General features: G+C 37.1%; 1 protein-coding gene across 1 annotated transcript; it reads right to left on the reverse strand.

Annotated features, from left to right (window-relative positions):
* Positions 1–4,749: 4,749 nt before the first annotated feature.
* LOC756768 lies at positions 4,750–19,605 on the reverse strand. Its single transcript, XM_001196501.4, has 8 exons — positions 19,248–19,605; positions 16,330–16,569; positions 10,644–10,730; positions 9,154–9,444; positions 8,541–8,729; positions 6,870–6,956; positions 6,135–6,231; positions 4,750–5,385 (listed from the first exon to the last, which is right to left on the reverse strand). The coding sequence occupies exons 1-8, from the start codon at positions 19,339–19,341 to the stop codon at positions 4,866–4,868; spliced, it is 1,605 nt and encodes a 534-aa protein (XP_001196501.2). The 5' UTR covers positions 19,342–19,605; the 3' UTR covers positions 4,750–4,865.
* Between the last annotated feature and the right edge of the window lie 1,012 nt (positions 19,606–20,617).

The raw sequence follows: 20,617 nt of genomic DNA on the forward strand, positions 1-20,617 counted from the left end.
TTAAATGTTATAAGAAATCATAACATGAGAAACTTTTGAGATGGGAGCGCCTACAACACTTTTATGCTGCGAATTTCCTTAGACATGGACTGTGGTTATCGATGATCTAGAAGCGTAAGTGAGAATTATAATTTAATTACCATTACAACAATATATATATATAGAACTATAACATAAAAAGGCCAAAATGAGCGTTTACTGTACTTACTGACATTATCATAAGATATATTAGATTATCTATCAGGTTCTTCATGATAAATATTAATACTTGGTAACAGAAATTATTGACATATTGTATATTACTTTTAATTCTTCTTATTCCTCTCCATATCCATCTCTTAATCATCAACCTCTTTAATTTCTGATTATTCCTTTTCTTCATTGTCACCTCAAGTTGTCTATCGCTGTTGATGTATAACTGATAGTCTAATACTTTCGATTGCACCACTACTGTCTAGGCATAAATATATGTTTAAAACCTTTTTGAAGAAGGTTATATATCAGTTATATCGGTATTTGATTTCCTAATGAGTATTTTACGCAAACAGCATAAAATACATTCAAATACAAACAACAGATTAGAGAATGACCACTATTCTGATTTCTGCAGCAGCAAACTACATCACCCAATCGCATTCCTTTTTATTTGTCTATGACACAGTGTCATGGAAAATTTAGTATACTTACCTTCTGAAAGCAATAGGAAATAGCACAAAATCACCCAGACGACACCCCGTATAGCAAATTGATCGTTGTACGACATTGCGACAAAGTTTGTTTAAATCACAACACAAAAACATATACTAGTAATCAATATCAAATCTATAAAAGCATCGTTGTTATGAAATTACTGCTCTCTTCCGTTTGTCGTATTGCACATATTGTAAAGAGCAACACTAAAGTATATACAGACTGCCTGATGTCGATGTAACTGATAAACTTCCCTCTGAGATTTTTGTTTCAGTTTACAGTGGTGATCGAAAGTTTCTGATTGTGAAAGCAAAGCAAAAGAGATAATGGTGTTTGATTTATCATGTTGTCACAACGATGAAACCCTGGAAATGTTTAACAAAGAGATGTCCAAGGCCACTCACTCTCAGTTCTTTAGACCATTACAAATTGATATCATAATATTAATTACGTTGTTAATTCCTAAACGATTTTTAAAGGTTGCTTCAGTAACTTATTAGGCCTATGTATTTGTCTAAGTGCAAGTGCGACTTCGTCTTGTCACTGTATGCAATACAAAATGAAGGTACTATTCATAATTTTAGAGATAACTACAACATACCCGGCCAAAGTGTTTGAATGATCAACAATCATTTTTTTTAAATGTATTCTAGTGGTGAATACCGGGGCACACCTCTGACAAATGCCGAATACTTAGAAGAGAGTGTGATAGAAAGGGGAGAGCGAGAGAGAGAGAGAGAGAGAGAGGGAGAGACAGAGGGGGAGATACACGCACAGAGACAGACACAGGTACAGAGAGACAGACAGCGAAAGGAGAGAAAATACAGGGGGACATTCACAAAGTTTTTTATTTATGTTGGGACATTCACAAAGTTCGTAAAGACCATGCAGTGTTCCTTCAATAATAGGACAGCCACTACACAATGCGTATAAGTACTAATATTATCTCATCTATTACAATTTTCATCTGCGCCATACCGCCCATCTCTTTGTTTTCTTTCTCTCCTTACCCACCCCTTCTCTATCTCTCTCTCTCTCTCTCTCCTCTTTTCTATCCCCTCTCCCTCCGTCCATCCCTCCCCTCTCTCTCTCTCCCCCTCTCTCTCTCTCCTCTTTTCTATCCCCTCTCCCTCCGTCCATCCCTCCCCTCTCTCTCTCCCCCCCTCTCTCTCTCCTCTCTTCTAACCCCTCTCCCTCCGTCCATCCCTCCCCTCTCTCTCTTTCCTCTTTTCTATCCCCTCTCCCTCCGTCCACCCCTCCCCGTCTCTCTCTCTCCCTGTCTCTCAGTCTGTCTCTCTGTCTACCTACCTCTTCTCTCTCTCTCTCTCTCTCTCTCTCTCTCTCTCTCTCTCTCTCATTGTCTCTACACGTCAATTATATCATTTTTCACCTCTTTCCTCCTCTTTGTCTTCCCTTTTCTCTTTATTCCCCCATTCGGAGTAGCATTATCCAAGGGACAATAGAAACCTCTATCGTCTGAACAATCATAAGATATACACATGTATGTTATAGGCCTATACATATAAACTCCCACATCTGCACAAACATACAAACATATCCATAGAGAAATATATATTTTTTTTATTTTTATCACTATGCTGCAATCCATTAAGATATGTGATAGCAATTTATAGCAATATAATTTGTCAAATGAAATATCATTAATAACAACAAAATTACAACTCAATAATAATCAGTGAAATGAAGATAGAAATAATTATTTACAAAATGGTGCTCATATAATTTCACGCCATGATTTCAGACATATTTACATGTGCATGAGTCTGTACACTTCTTATAAAGCAGTTTTTACAAGCACACAACTACACTTTAAGCACACACTTGATATAATCTCCAGGATTTTATTGATTAAGGTTTTGTTTTTTTGTAGCAATAATTCCGTCAACCATTTGCGTCTCCGTATATGTTTACCACATACAAGCACAGTACACTCCGCAGAATACAACTTCTGATCAAGCTGCAGCTCTCCTCCCCTCCCTTCTCCTTCCCCTCCCCTCCCCTTCCCCGATGATAATGAAGCTTCTAATATTTTGGCAGTGAGGTGCCTTATTATTTCATACCTGCCATACATATTTCATAGACGAAATATACCTCAAAATGCTTTTTTTTAAAATTATATTACCAATGACTGTTTTACACAAGATTTGTAAAAAGCTTAAATTTTGTTCCTTGGAAAGCGGAAAGTTATTATCCGCAGTGGCGGATCCAGGGGGGGGGGCCCGGGGGGCCCGGGCCCCCCCCCCCCCCCGTGAGAAAAAAATCATGTAAAATCACGTGATTTTTACCTTTTTTTGGGTTGGGCCCCCCCCCTGGCGCTCAAGGGGGGGGGTGCAAATTGAATTTTTTTTTGAGGATCAAAAAAAAAAAAAATGTGCTCACTACCCCCCCCCCCCCCCCCCCCCCCCCCCCCCCCCCCCCCACTGAGCGAATTTGTGGCCGGCGCGTAATTTTCGGGAGCAAAAAAAAAAAAAAAAAAAAAAAAAAAAAAAAATGTGCTCTTTACCCCCCCCCCCTCCCCCCCCCCCCCCCCCTCCCCCCCCCCCCCCCCACTGAGCGACTTTTCGGCCGGCGCGATTTTCAAATTTTCGGGAGCAAAAAAAAAAAAGTTGGGCCCCCTCCCCTAAGAAATCCTGGATCCGCGCCTGATTATCCGAACAAAAAAAGAAAGCCCTTCGTGACAAATTTGTATTGTAAAGACATGCATTGCCTGCGGTATGACGAAGCGCGTCGTTAAATTTACTTTTGAGCTATTATTTATCTTCATAATCATTTATGTTTCATCGAAACCCAACCTAATGTTTTGTTCAGGATCAAGTACGGGCCTCTCTCATTGATTAATGTTCCAGACGTTTCAAATCTCAGTCTAACAAGACAGAGCTAAACAATAATAAGATAAGCCTATTTCAAATTGGAAATCATACGAGGGTAGGACTGTAATTCAACCAGCATTCCTGTGATTCGGTCCATATGTAATAATAATAATAATAATGATTATGTGGTGATAATACTCTGTAAAATGCACCTTTGTTCATCCTGCAGTTTATGTATACAGTGTGAGTAAAAAAAAGGTTGTGTAATGTTGCAATGAGTTAAACGAATAGGAATCGGATGTAGTAGGCTTTTACATCCATTAAAGAAAATTGATTTCCTCATTAGTCATTACTCGTCAGATTTTGAATCATTAATTTCAGTACATTATCCAGGACTATCAAAATTCTATGACAAACCACCTACAGCGTTGCATCAAATGTAATCATATCCAAACGCTCTATGTATTTGTAAATCAATACAGTTATGGTTATTGAGAAAACTACTTGAGTAAAAACAAAAATCAGGCATTAGCCTTCAGTGATCTACAAACCCATTGAATAAGGCTACATGATACATTTAATTTCCAACATGAATACAATGCTAGCATCTTATAATTCTTACTGTTGGGGTTTTAATATTCGGAAAAGCAATCATTCAACTACTTTCGAAAATCATCTCAGGGCATTTTCAATACCTTATTATAATTATGTCCCATAGAAATCATATTCGGTTACGTAATATGCCATTGTATTGTTCGCATTTTTTCAAAAGTAGACGTACAAGGTCATTGTTATTGCCTTCGGTTGATTTTCCAAAAGTATAGTTGCGATAATGCTGCCCCTATCTATAACAGACTTTACATTACTTTAGGGTAAAGATGTATAACGTATTATTATTTAAATACTAGGAGTAGTTTTAGACAAATGGCTGAGTCAGCCCACGGATGTTTGAGTTTGATTGAAGGGGCCTTGGTCCAATGGATTCCGATTCCTAGAAGTCTTATAATTATTTTAGTAATTTCTATACCTCAGGCTATAATCCGTCTGCTTAGAGCTAGAAAGGGATTAAACCATATACAGTCAAACCTGTCTACAGCGACCGCCCAAGGGAAACACAAAAAGTGGTCTTCGTAGACAGGTGGTCTTTGTAGACAGGTGGTCACTAAAGCAGGTTTGACTGTAGTATGAAACAGAGATAATGCCCTTCTGTCTTTTAACGGACTTATACTTTTTTGTTAGAATGTTAGGAAAACCCGTGTGCTTCATTGCTTTTTCTGAAGAAACTTAAACTTCGTCATTTCGTTATCGTTGTTACGAATGTTAGTTATTATCACTTTCATAGTTTTAGTATGGATCTGTGAGCAAAACATCTGAAGCATTGTCACCTTTTCCTTTTACAAACAAGACATTTTTCATCATACCACCTCTACTCCTTTTCGAATTCTTTCTTTGATCTGTTTCGATGAAGTTGAATTTAGCCGGTTTGCTGCTCGACGTTGGTCGTCCCTGTCCGCGGGCGGAGGGAAGCGGTTTGTTCTTGTTCTTACTGGTTTGATCCTGTTCTGTCTGGTAATAGCTGAGATCGGCTGTAGCGATAGGACCCACGTCTAGCTTAGCATTGGCTTTGTTCTCATTGACGTTTGATTCTTCCTCATCATAATCGTCTTTGTCTGGCTCGTCTGCATTGTCGCCGTCGTCTTCCGAGTCAATTTCGAGTTCGAGCTCGTCTTTATCCTTCTCATCAATATCTCGCTCTTTGTGCTTCTTCTTCACCTTCTTTGTTTTCTTTGATTTCTTTCTTTTCTTTTTGCTCAGTCGGCTCATCTGTGCTTCCTCATCGTCCTCGTTAATCAACGTCTTTACCCTGATAAACACGAAATCAATGAAAAAAGAGATGTCAAACAACTAAACATTGACGGGTCACACCAAAAAGGAGTTTCACATTATGGCTTTGATTTACGAGGAAAAAAAATCATATTTGTTGAGAACTGAAGTATGATGAGAAGCAAAAAATGTTTTCGTAGTAGTATTGTTATCATCAGCATTTATAGCCTCAGCAGTAATGAAATCACAACTAATATATCCAGAATATCAAAGGTATAATTGAGGTTTGGTATAGAGGGCGTTACACAAAATATTTTTTTGTGAGATAATGAAAAACTGAGTGTCAAATTTGAAAGTTTAAATGACAAATTCATCTTTGTTTGATCAAAATCGAGAGGTCGTGGTCATGGCCACCCACTCGGTTCGAAATCTAAATTTCACACATTTTGGGGTCTAAAATATTACCTTCATAGCAATTTTAGGCACTAGAAGGGTACTAGAAATGTCATAAATAAGAATAAGAGCAATAACCTTGCACTTTGAATGCATTTGCGGTCGTAAACAAGAACTCGACTGTCCCTTCAAACAAAACAACCTAAATTCATGCTTGCAACGATTCTGCTTTCGTCGAAAATAGACTTGTCATTTATTCAATTATAACTCGTTTATCATTTTACAACAATTTGATTTAAAGGGAAACAATTACTATGATTATACAGGAAACACGTACTTTAAGATGAAAAGTCAATATTATCTTCATGTCTTTGAGTGAGTTGAGATGGTACTTACTTTTTCTTTCTTGATTTGCAACATGCTATAGCGAATGCAATGATAACGATGAGGAGCAAGAGACCAACACTACCACCAACAATACCAACATAAAGTACTGAAAAGAAAAAAGTAGAAAATTCAAAATTACTTTTGTAACATTTACTTTCAAATTATAAACTTCGTTATTTTTTAAAAATAATTACCACCTAACACATTTTTCAGATAATCTTCAATATCATCATTTCATACCTCATTAAAATGGAAACTTGAATACTCATGAAAAGTTATATAATATTTCTCCTCCATATACAGTTGTAAGGATGTTTGTCCTTAAAATGATGACATGAAAATATAGCGACGCAAACAAAATTTTATAAAACAGAACAAGATCTCAACTAAGTCAAGTGAGAGAGAGGGGGAGAGAGGGAGAGAGGGAGAAAGAGAGAGAGGTGGGAGGGGGGAGAGAGAGAGAGAGATAGAGAGAGAGAGAGAGAGAGAGAGGAGAGAGGGGAGAGGGAGAGAGAGAGAGAGTTTGAATAGAACAAAAGAGAACCACGAAACAACGATCAGTTCTAATTTTGAGATTGAAACACTTTTATATTTCCCAGAAACAATATTTTTCACACCGATTCATCGATATAAAAAAAAAACCATTATAAATTGTTTTCCTTTCAGTCGTATTACACACCAAATCTCATATGACCCCTGCCATTCCCTAAGAATAGAATAATTTGACGACGAGGTTAAAATTACCTTCCAGTTTCTGCTCTCCGTTAAGATCGGTTAAGATACCGCCTTCTCCTGTGAGCATAGTAGGAGGCGGTGTCGTCACAATAAGTCCTGAAAGTGAAAATATAAACCAATCACACTTAGGAAACAATAGATGGATATATAATCTCAATTCAAAGACAGAAGAGACAATTCTCACAAGAGAAGCTGATGTCTGAATGTAAATCGAGCAATCAAATATCAACGTGTTTCTCCAGCTTTTAAAAGACGTATCAATATACAAAATCGTTTAAATTTACCTTATGTATTATCTTGTCATCCTATAGTGAATATGGGCTTGAATAATGATTTTTCCCAATGTTAGATTTTAATTTCGAATACAGTCTATGAGTGTGATAATAACTATTTTCAATGAAATTTGTCTCATACTTTCGATATACTCTTTATCTATTTGAATGCGCTTTCTCATTGGATGTAATGGACACTATTGGTACCATATTTTCGACATCGCATACAATTTCAAAATTGTCCGCTAGTCGAAATGTAAGTGCACTCCGCAGTAGTGTATCTTTTGTTTGACAATAAGGGGAGCGGAAAATACCTCGATTGGCTCCATGCCATAGCCCCTGTGAGCTGTGGAAGTTATATTTATTTAAAATGATGGGAGGGGGTGTTCAGCTCAACCCTTAGCTCGATTCTTGGATGTTCTGTATAAGATTATATCACTGCTACTTAATAATTTAATACCCCCGAAAGGCAAGGTTATTTAGACAAATTGCGGAACTGATTATACGAAACTGATACTATTTATAGCATGTTTGTGCCATTGAAACTAAATACAAGTCAGTATAATCAGGGGGTAATCTAGGCAATTATTGTCAGTAAAATGCAAATATTCTGAAAATTAATCGGTAATAAGTAAACTTATCCTAGTGACCACGATTTATGAAGCTAATTCGATTTGTAACGAGGCCTTCAGGTATACTACTTTCTTGACGATACATACTTGATGAAACTAGGTGGGTTTGGTAGCTTCTTTCGTTTTGCTTCATAATACTCTAAACTATGTATGCAAACGGCATTGATACTATCATTTTTGAGGAAGTAGACGTCACCAAAAAAATAAATAGTTATTGGTCGGAAGAAGGAGATTGAAATAATAGCTCAAAACCTAAAAAGGTTATAAAATAGGCAATCGGTGGTATTTGTAAGAATCCAATTCAAATTCTCTAAGAAAGAGCTTTAGAAGCACTGTGGAAGGGTCGGTGTTTGTGCCATGCACCATGCCCACATTGGCCCTCTCGACCCAGGTTAAATAATGGACACTTGGCAATGCGGGAGGTAGTGATAATTACAGGAAGAGCATTATTCATACTTATGTAAGACCATATTATTGTAAGATGAGTCCAAGCTTTATCCTAAATGATATTGAATTGTATCATAGAATAACGACTATAAATCAACATAAGTACATGTATATCACTTGATTTGATGTTTTGTCTGATTCAAGCTCTGATTGGGCTGTCGTCTTGATACAGTCATCAGATTTACTGAAATATGAGATTTCTTAGATGTGCTTTGTAACGTATAGGACAAAAAGGCGCGAACTCTCCCTATTATTATATAATTCCTATATCTGTATTTTCATATTTAATCATTGTTATGAGGTTATTGGTGTGATGATAAGGAGCTTACTGGCACAAATCGGTGAGGCATCGTTCCAGTCGTATCCTGGACCTGACTCGATGCAGGTCAGATTATGACTGCCTTCCAACACATAACCCTCATCACACTGGAACGTTACTAGGGAACCAAACTGAAACCAATCACTGTCACGGAATCCATTCATGATGTCACCAGGGTCGTTACAGAACCCGACGAATGCTGTCGATAGAGAGAAAAAAGGGTGTGGTCAACGACATTTTGGCAGGTGTATTTGTTTATGCATTTAATTAAATTTGTAATTGAGATTCTTTTTTCAAGTCATTTTGAAGAACAAGTAAAACTACAATTTGATAAATCACGACCAAATCATAAAGCCGTTAATAATTATTTATGACCTATTTGAAATGAGGACTAGGTTTCTTCTAATAAACTTGTCATGCATCCTTTATTATATGTTCAAAACATATATAATTTCAGTATGTACTTTTGGTGGCATCAACGAATATCTTAGAACAATTATCAATCATGATGAAATATTTCCATAATTTTGATTTGTGTACAGCGCTTTGAAACTTTTATGTCACAAGCGCTATTAATATAACTGTTTCGTATTATTATTATTATTATTATAAACGCAACGTACTGTCGTAAACGGCAAACGTCTTGAGGACCCCCTTTGTGCCACCGCAGACCTGCAGAGGGTTGGCGGGGCAGTGCTGGATGCAGTGGTGGTGTGCAACAGCCATGAGTTCAGTTGTCGTGTTCGGCATGTAGTTCCAGCAATGACAGTGGTCCACTGATACTCCACTGAAGCGGATGGTCCGGTTCATACAGAATCCCATGCAGGTGTCAAGGGTCATGTTCTTGCTGATCATGAAGGCATCGCTCTTGAGGGAAACCTCCACCATCTTATAACATCCCTCGTAGCCTGGCACTGTAAGGGAGGAGATGAGGGAGGAGAAAGCAATGGTTCTTAGAATGAAAGTGAATATCTGACAGTGGCCATTCTAAGCAAGATCAGTGATGAGGCCAAGGCCACGTCTTTTCAACACTTAAGATCTGACTCAAATAATAATTATAGTAATAATGATAATAACAATAACAATAATGATGATACAAATAACAACAATATTAACAATAATAATGATATTAATGATAACTACAACAATAACAATAATTATAAAAAATAATAATCATAATCATAATAATGATAAATCTGGATCTAAATAGCGCTAAATACAGAATACCATCTGTAAGTGCTTTACAGATGTTATTGTTATCAACTTGAACTTGATATAAGTCACAACTCTGTACTACAGAGGTTGCAGCTTTGTGATTGGTTGGTTTGGTTTGTTTACTTGGTTTGTTTTACCTGACTGCTATGAAAGCATTACTAAAATCAGGACACTATTTGCATGAAATATCAATGTTAAAACAGGCTGGGAACTTATACCTAGTCTTTGGTATGGACGATGCAGTTAACTGAGAGCTAACGGCCCGTAAATCTTCCGTGAACTTAGGCCCAAAAGCTTGGATGAATGATGGTTTAATTGGGTTGCAATCACCCATTAAATTAACTATTAAACTCTCTCTTTAACATGTATAATCTCGTTTTTATTACAGTACAAATGACTGTCAAGGTAATTCTACGCAAATAATAAAAGTGAATGATTTCTTATCCCCCACACTTAATGATATGATACTTTCGCTACTTAATTAAAATAGTTTTCAAGGAAACATTAAAACTATAAATCTAATTCATTATTCTTTACATGTCATCAGATATAAACAAATGGGTGATGATTATATATGACATGCAAAATATCGTATGTAAGAGTTTACTTTACTCTGGTTGCTCGGCTATACTCTTCCCTTCGAGCTTAATGATAGGTTTCTTGACTTGCCCCGTGCCCCCCCCCCCCCCCCCCCCCTCCTCTCCGTAGCTCTGTCACGATGAAGATATGTAATGTGAAAATCCTTCTCTATGTTTCATTTACGTCTACGCTATAACGTAATTACTTTACTTTGATACTGCAATAGCCTTATATTATTTGTTTATTATAAAGTAAATGTGGAAAAAATAAAAATGAGAAATAAGTCAAATAAAATTAAACATTTTATTGTAAATCTTACTTTGACATATAGCTCCTGCCTCTCGACCTGTCCTGCACGGTCTGGCGTCAGCGGATGTATTCCGACACTCCAGCAGACTTGGAGCTTCTGTAGGGGTGGGAACAAAACAAAGATGGATAAAAAGGTGTTATAAAGGTGTCAAATATGAGCAAGTGAAACAAATACTTTTTTTTTAAAGATCCATTTGGTTGCAGGTATCTACGTAAATAGTTTTCATTAATAGTTATCTAGAGGGGGAATCAATTTAAGAGATTAAATAGAGGTTGTAGTATTGCCCAGCTCGTCGAATTAATAAGGAAGAAAGGGAAACAACAGAATCAACTAGACTATCTAAATCTCGTCTTTAGTCTCCCCTTGTTCTCTTTAGGCACCCTGTACATGATGAACTCTATGATAAAGAGGCTGACCTTACAGCATCCTTTCCACTAACCACGTGTATCCATATCCGTCCCTTTCCCCTATAAATAAGGCGTCTGAAATTATGTACAATTCCGTTGATACATTTTTTTCAAATATTATTTTTCTAGACACCCTGTACATCATAGAATATTAACTGAAATTACGACAACCTTTCAGGTAGTCACGTATATATCTATTAATATCTGTTTCCTTCCCCAGTCAGGAAAACATCTGCAATAATATGCTCATGTATAGACTTGCTAGTTTCTCCTTTATTTTCTAGACACCTTGTACTTGATGTAGGCCTAATATGGCTTTCTTTAAGGTAACCACTAGCACCTCTGTTGATTTCACCCACTCCCTTTCCCCTGTCAGGAAGGTATTTAGAGTATTCTATACAAACACCCTGTACATTATAGGATGGAGACTGACAATCTGACATCTTTTCAGCTAACTACGTGTATATTTATTTATATCAGCTCCCTTCCCTTACCCAGAAGACGTCTGTAATTAGATACTCATGACAGACAACTGCACAACGCATTTTGCATTTTCTCCTTTTATTTTTAGACACCCTGTAGGTCATAGCATTTAAGCTGACATCACAGCATCTTTTCGGGTAACCAAATGTTTATCTATTAATATCCGTTCCCTTCCATATCATAGCAGTGCCTGAAATGTTCATTTATAGACGCGCTTGACAAGCGCGTCTATAAATGAACAATGTTTCGTCTATATTTTCTAGACACCATATATACACTCTATATTATACGGAAACTAACTAGTAAATAATTCGTCGCTGTTTTCACGAAGTGACGGTAGTGAAAAAAAAATGTATTCACTTTGCATTACGATTTTCCTCACTACCGTCACTTCGTGAAAACAAGGACGAATTAGGGTATTCTTTCAGGTAACCATGTGTACATCTATTATTATAAGATGATGAAGCGGATCCTTATCAAATGATTGGTTGAGAGCGTACACATGACCAAGCATTTAGTTTGCCTAAAGCGTAATTTTACTAATGAGCGGTCATTAGTAAATACTAATGACCGGTCATTAGTAAAATCATGTTATAAACATCATTTTATAAACAAAATAATAAACACAATTTTGTTCGGGCATTAGTAAAATTACCCACAACAAAGTACCTTTGGAACAATCTAACAGTCGAGGCGATACTAATGTCCTCACTGCTATGAATTGTATAATATCCCTTCCCCTCCCAAATCACTATGTCGACTCGATAGTTTCGTCTATATTTCTCCTTTTTTTACGAGACACTCTGTAAAGTAAAGCACGGAGACTGACGGCATCACGGCCCCCTTTCAGGTAACGACACGTGTGTATCTATTAATATACGCTCCCTTCCTACTGCAGGAAGACGCCTGTAAATAGAGGCTCATGGTACACCGGCGCCCTACTTATTATACATCTATGAATGTGTTGTGCACATTACGAACATTTTGGCGACTTTGATGAATGGTATATAGATTCTTTGAAGACGTCACTATGTACATTTATAACATATCAAAGACACTGATCACACGTAGGGCTATACATCTCAGATTTAACAATGTTAAATGATGCCTTTAAGTAGCTTTTCCCAGAATAAGAGGAAGATATTAAAATTAGCTTAAGACATGTGATAATTGATATTTCTACTTCATTGAAAGTATTCTTTAAAGGTAAAGACCAGTATTGGAACGCCCCAATTTCAAAAAATGAAATGGAAGCTCTCATTACCAATCATGTGAAAGAATATGTTTTGACTAATACAAAGTCATGATGATGAAAAATTTTCCGGGAAACCGCTTACTAATTCATATATTTGGTAAATTTGTTTCTCTCATGGTCTGTGAGAGATATAGGGTAGTCCCATATACATCTTTCTGTGTATAGTGCTTGTAACTTTACGAAGAATGGGCCAAATTTCTTATCATTTTGATGATTCCAGAACCTTGCAGATGCTAGATGCTAGATGATCAACCTTTTCTGATCGATTCCACAACGTTTCTTTCACAATGCAATCGCATGACCATAACTGGTCTTTACCTTTAAGACGTAGCAACATGCACGTAAAGCTGCACAGAAAGTGAAACATATAAGCCTGAGAGTTTCACGGAAACATGAACCTGAGAAGAAAATCACAATCAAGCTTTTAAATCGTAGAAACATGGGCATAATGACGCTTAGAAAGTGAAATATGGTAGTGTTTTCACATAACCATGAACCTGAGAATATCACAATCAAACTTTCAGATCGGAAATTGGAAGACTAATTGTTTCTTGTAAAGTGCACAGATCAAAAGAAGTAGTCACTCAAAATGTATATGCGTGCTTGTATTATGCAAGTCTTTTACAGTTTATTATTTATGACCACTATCTTGTTCTTGTTTGTTACAGGGCCCCGATTACAAGTAGATTTTGTTCTTCTTATGGGTCCAAACCATTATATTACTGTATATTGTCATTGTAAATTGTTTTATACAGATTGAATAAAGATTTGAATTGAAGGGGAAAAGGGGGAAAAAAAGAAAAGTTTTAAAAAAAAGGAAAAAAAAGTAGAATGCACTACTTTCACATTGCAGACATGAGTCATGATATAATTGACTCGGGAAGAGGCTCCGTTAGAGGTATTGATATGTTTTACTTCAACAGGGCTAATTCGAATTATAACCCAGTCATGGATGTATGATTTGTTCCTTTCCTAATGCAGTCTGTTGTATTTCGGCATGGCAATAACTATACAAAGCAAGTCAAGGTTGGCAGTATTTTCAGTACAAAATTGAAATGTATATCATACATATATACAAACTGATGAAATTTAATGACAGGCTAGTTTTCGTTCCATTTAATCGTATCTATTAATAAAACTTTTGATTTTCTGCAGGCCCCCCCCCCCCAAAAAAAGCACTGATAATAGTAATAATCCTTTCACACTCCAAGGCAAGCAATGTTGCATAGTAACAATGCTTGTTTGAACAGCTGACTGTTTGTTTGTTAAATTTATAACAAAGACTTCGAGAAATCAACTCAACGTCAATTTTCAATACTATATCCCATATAGAAATCATGTTTTTGGTAATAAGTAATAAGTCATTGTAACGTTTGTACATTTCAATATGCGACAGTTTGTAACAACAACAAAATGAATTTTCAAAAGGCCTTGTGAATGTGTTGTTGATTGATTGATTGATTGATTGATTGATTATTTACATATTTATGTCCTCTACCGTTTGCCTCATTGCTTTATTTTTCAATCAATTGACCAGGATTATTTTGGATTGCATTGCGATCTAGGCCTATACATTTATTCTTTGAGTTACATTTAAAACGTAACTTAACAAGGATAATAATTAGTGATAAATGATCGGTTTTAAAGTATTATAATGTTCAGCATTTCATGAAGAACTTTAATTCATAAACTTGAGTCGATTTCGAGTATTAATCTTATATATTGTTGCACAGTGTATTTTAAGAAACTTTATATTTTTTGATGAAATTGAATCGGTCTTGTGGTTCTGTGTCAATCTCTTGAATACTCTTTTCAGGCATCATTGCCTCATGTAAGGTGTCTGCTTACGACATGTGATATGACAGATAATGTCACGCCTATAGGGTTGACATTTTAGTTCTGCCAACTCGATGACTTCTAGTAATTGAATAGTGAGGTTAAATTTCTAACAAATGACAAATAATATTCTGTACATAAAAAATATCATGAATGAACTAAGCCTTTTTTGTATGTTGGTCGTAGTTCGGAGCCATACAGTCGCAGTGTTAATATAATATTACATGAAATGTTATATGTTTTATTAGTAATCGGGTTTACCAGATTGTGCCTGCTGTTGTAATTTTTAGGGTTTTATAGGTTGATTATTGTAAGAAATGTGTCGATGTCCTGGCATTGACACATTATAATAATTAACCTATACATATTCCGCTTTTAGATACATGTATATAGCGCTTAATACATAATGTCTCTGAGAGCTTTGCAGATATATCATTGCCTCGGTTATCGGATTCAGGCTTGCCCGCACACAATGAATGTACATTCTCCACTCCCTGGGGAGCATTCCAACTAGGCGTCATTCTACAGACGCTCGTAATGCTGAGCAAACTACATTACACTTTCTCCTAATTTTTAATGCTAAGGGGCGATCGTAAGTTTTGATGTGAATGTGAGGAGATGATAAATGATTGTTTATTTGGTTTTAAACGGTAATTTAATAAGGATTGATATACATTGCTTGATAATACCCGAGAAGTTGATATTTTGCCCCCACTGTCCTACTCGTAGCTACTTGCTCCCTCTATATAGAAAACTTCCCCAATCGGTGCCTGTTGGTGCCCCATGATCCTCTTTTTCTTATGTTAGTTGAGAGCTGAGTTAATGAGATAGCCACATGTCAGTGACCTCGCTGTGTGGTCTAATCCCTTCTGGCCCAGTAGTGTTGACGGTCTTTAATACAGTTTGATTGATGGGGAATCTAAACGGAAGGTGGGGAGGATATTACCTCCTTGCAGTGGCGTAGTGAAAGTTCAACTGTAGAGGGAGCACTTGTATCGTATGGGGCAGAGCCATCTATACACAGAGTTTGGCCAACCCTGTTCGAGTTGGACACAATTTGGCGACTACTGCTTTGTTGGGCAAGCACAAAACAAAATAATTTACGCCATGTTGTGACCTAGTGAAACCAAGTTGGCCAAACTCTGTATAGATGGCTCTGGTATGGGGCGGGGTCATCTATACACAGATGATATATAGATGGCTATAGTATGGGGGCAACGCACTTTCTATGCAGATGGAATACGAGGGAACAAATTGAGGGGCCCGAGTGTGGAAGTGAAACGCAACCCACCTTTTTTCCCACTGTTTGTGATCGTCTTCCCTTCCCTTTCTCCCTCTTTGGTCTTGTCGCCCTTTTGTTTTTGTTTATGTTTTGTGTTTATTTTCGTACACTTTATGGGGAACATGCACCCCACCCCGACCCCACATACAAAGTTGCCCATAAGTATTAATACATTTTCTCAATAAATTCTTAAGAATAAATGTGACAATATGATTTATTCTTGAAAGATAATGTTTATATATTCTCGGAACCTTATAGATCAATCTCTATGATTGTTTAGATTGATCAATATAGTTCCGAGCAAATGTAAACAAAATTATCAAGAATAATCCACATGCTTTGTTACAGTCATGTCATGAAAAAGAGGTAAGAAAACAAGTATTTCAACTGTATGGGCAACGGTGTAGTCAAAACAAGATTGGGGTAACAAACCTGGATTACAATTGACATTGGTAAGCATGACATTGAGGTAACTCTCTCCATATTTCTCCTTAGCATGCCTGATAGCCACAGCAGGGCCCGGGAACCCCGCCTCATTGCAGGCCACTATAGCATCCTCGTTGGTCCAGCCGTCCCCGCATACAGAGGCCCACTTTCCCGGTTGGATGTTATTCTCGTAGGCAACTTCAAGCCTGCCCTCTCGTGCCGTACTACCTCCACCAAGACGAAGTTCTGAAGATCAATGACAAACGGGGAAAAAATAAGAATAATCAAAAGAATATGTAAAAACTTTATCAAAGTGACTTTAATGTGAGTATAACAGCTTATAAATTAGGCTATTTTCAAAATGAGAATGTGCAGAATCTAACTTTCAAATATTTGTACCAATTGTCCGTCGTTTTGGCTTTTCTACAAAGAGGCTTCATAAACAAAACCGATGATTAAAGTGTTATAAAAATCAGTGATAACATTTTATGTTTTGATTCGAAAGTCCATTTCATGTCTTAACTGTTTTATGTTAATTGACAGAAATAGGAAATCTCCCTTTCAAACAACATAAAAATCCCAAAACTGGTTTAAATGTAAAAGAAAGATCAATTTAATACTCTGCAGTGAGGTTGTAATAGATGGTGCGGTATATAATTATGTTAAGTATAGTTTATCATGCTATAATATAGTATAATATAGTAGAGTATAGTATTATATAGAATAGGATCATACTAATAGACATGGTCACATTTGTATAGTAGACTCTATCGAATTACCTTATATCTCGCCTCCTACCCCTCTACCCTCCCTTTTCTCCCCCCCCCTCTCTCTCTCTCTATCTATCTACCCTCCCCTCTCTCTTTTCAAATGCATTTCCTCTCATTATCACCCCTTGTCTCAATACCCTCATCATTCTCTCTCTCTCTCTCCCTCTCTCTGCCCTCCCCTCTCTCTCCCTTCCGATGTATTTCCTCTCATTATCACCCCTTGTCTCAATACCCTCATCATTTCTCTCTCTCTATCTCTCTCTCTCTCTCTCTCCCCCCCCCCTATTCCCTCCCCTCTTTCCCCTTCCGATGTATTTCCTCTCATTATCACCCCTTGTCTAACTGAAACCCTCATCATTTTTTTCACATCCTGATCTTAATTCCCTGAGCATTCCACCCTCCCACGTGACGGTGAATCACGATCGCTTTGTATTTTTTCCACCACATGAATTTCTATAATAACCCCCTACCCCGGCTATTACCCCTTCCTTACTGATGTCTCCTTGACATCTAAAATGATTATGCAAGTTTTTCTTCAGCTATTCTTAAAAATACAGTTTATGCCTTCGAGGTTGACAAGTAGCCTTCTCTGTCTTACCAGGGAGGTGTTTAACTCACATACCCTGGTCTTACTCTCTTAACTATGTCTTAAAGAAAGTGAAAGGGATCTCGTGAGCACACAGGCAGATTGTATACCTTAAGAATAAAACAATTCAACTCCGAAGTTGCCGTTAACATTATGGCAGCACACGTTGGGTCCATGACTATTTGACAGGGGCACATGTCTCCCAAAACGTGGCGACAAGCCAACGCTATCCTCCCCACACCCATAAATAGAAAGAGTGCGGTAAAGGAGACAACGATGGCAGACAGACATTAAGGAGTGGCGGAGGAGAATACAATAAAGTTGAATAATATTCATTATAAAGGAAAAGAGGAGGGCAGATGTTTTGATTAACCAAAATATAATGAATACAATGAATAAAGATAATCACTTTGGTAATTTGCGCAAAGATACTAATGCCAGTCGCGAGCGTCATGTTCTAAGGACAAAACAGGTATCTGACTTTAAAAAAAAAAAAGACTTCAGTTTTTCTCAGTTAAGTTTTGTTACAATGACATAATAAACTTTAAAACATGTTATTTGTCATTAATTAGCCTCTATAACCTTGGATGTGTCAGGTGAAAAGGGTCAAGAATTTGGCACATTGGAGTTCTAGTGGGAGTTCTTCACGACAGTTGTTCACAATACATCTTAAAGTGCCAATTCTCCATTCTTCTATTGTGCACAAGGCTCAGAAATTGCATTGAAAGAAAAGAACTCGAGGTTATAATATAATGAATCCCCAGCAGAGTAAAATGAAGCTCCGTAATCAATTCATCATTATGTCCTTGAAAACTAGCAAAGTAGCGTTTACAATAACGGTATTCATTTCATTTAGAAGTTGAATGATTAGCAAAGATGACATGAACAAATAAATGTTATTCCCAGTCGCCATTAACTTGTCTTGTTATCACTGCAGATGGGTCAGCATACATGCGAACATTGCTACCGTGGCTAGAAAATATTATGATCATCGTGACGTGTTTATTGTAGGATCAGAAGCCCTAACCAACCCCTTCCTTTTGCCGCTTTCCCCCATTCCCCTATGAGAGGCTATAACACAGTCTTTGGCTATGCAGTCGATGATCATATGTCACGTTTATTGACTTGCTAAAAAATCATCGTAGGCAATGATCTTGGCCAGCGTCTTGGAAAAGTATAAATGATTCCAAATTTATAGAATAAAGTTCCCAATTGTTATTTATGTACATGTAGATTAATTTGAGAGATGACAGAGGAAAATGATCACCCGAAAGAAAGGAAATTGTAGGAAAGTCAAAAGAATACATTTCACGGCTTCTCATGATGAAAATCTTAATACATATACATTCAATGATTTATCAAATCAAATCAATTCAAAGGGAATAATTATTAACAGTACCAACAATAATAATTGCTACAAGCCATGATAATTTTTGCGTAGTCAAATGAGTTAATTTCATGTAATCGCACTTTCTGTCGTGTCACTGTTGTAAGAAAACGTTAGAATGCAATAGAAAAAGACAGTGTACAAGAATATTATAAAGGTAAGTTTAAAAGTCTTTCCTTACCCCCGAAAGAACGTTTGAATTGAAGTACTAAAATGACTGCTGAGAATAAATTCCACCAAATTTTCCACGGCACAGACACGATTCGTAATTCCATTGTAGCAGACGAAAACCTCCTTCCCGCTCTCTTGACAGACTGAAAGATCAACTTTGATCAGAACACCGAATACAGTATATGATATAAGTGATATAATCTGACTGATTAGAAGGCACTGCTTGCTTCCATTGGCCCTGGCAAGGGATCCGAGCCTTCTTCCTCCCCCTACACAATAATAGCACAGCGAAGTGAATGGCAAGGGGGTTACCGTTGTTGGCAAGTAGCTCTGCTTTGAAAAATATTAGTCACTTTGCTGCGACGAAATAACGATACTAAAATATCCCTGTGTGTGACAGTTCTAAGCCCCCATACAGGACTCACCGCTGTTGTGTGTTTCTATTTTTTGTCTAATTACGATGCCCCCTCAGTTCAAGGTTTTTGGTTTGCAAACAAGTTGTATTATTTCAAAGTTTGAGGTATCTGTCCAATACTTTGTAATTCTTCGATGACGAAATGCTTCCTCTGTTGTCATGATGTTTTAAACTGTTGCGTTTCTGATCAAATCGTCAGCTGCAACTTTTCAACACGATCAACTATTTGCATCAAATAAAATTACAAAGATAAGTACATTGAAACAGTTGTCGTTGTTTAGATATGCCCCTTTGAAAATTATCGTCCTGAAATTTAAAACCAATTCCTCTTCAGTATCTGATGAAACAAATATTAAATAAAATAATTATTATGATGTATGATATATCCTTTGATGATCAAGATATCGTAGCTATGTATTATAACCCAGTCATCATTGGAATTAGATACACTCTCTTTCCGTTATATCAGACAATGTTTGAATAGTGGAATCAATTTCACAACACAGATATGTCGATGTTTCTGAATTATATCTCCTAAATCCTCGCAGACTCAGATAATTAGAAAGAAATCACAGTTAAGTGATCCAGCAATGATTGTTGTATTCTATACTATCAGGCGCGGATCCAGGATTTCTTAGGGGGGGGGGGCCCAAATTTGAAATTTTGCGAGCCAAATATTGGTACGTAATGGTGACCAACAGTGACGTAATGCGGGGGGGGGGGGGTCGGTGCAGGGAGGGGCGATTCCCCCCCCCCCCCTCCGCGAAACGCGGAAGCTTTGACGTTTCATTAAATTATTAGAGAAAAAAGACGATTCGTTGTACCGTTTTCGAAAATAATTCTCGTCTGAATTCAGTTTTCCCCTCCCGCGCGAAGCGCGGAAAATTTTACGATTTATTAAATTATTAGAGAAAGAAGACGATTCGTTGTCGAGTTCTCGACTCTTTATCCTCGTCTGAATTTAG

This window comes from Strongylocentrotus purpuratus, unplaced genomic scaffold, assembly GCF_000002235.5.
Source record: "Strongylocentrotus purpuratus isolate Spur 01 unplaced genomic scaffold, Spur_5.0 spur5_scaffold_7, whole genome shotgun sequence".
Classification (NCBI taxonomy): Eukaryota; Metazoa; Echinodermata; class Echinoidea; order Camarodonta; family Strongylocentrotidae; genus Strongylocentrotus; species Strongylocentrotus purpuratus.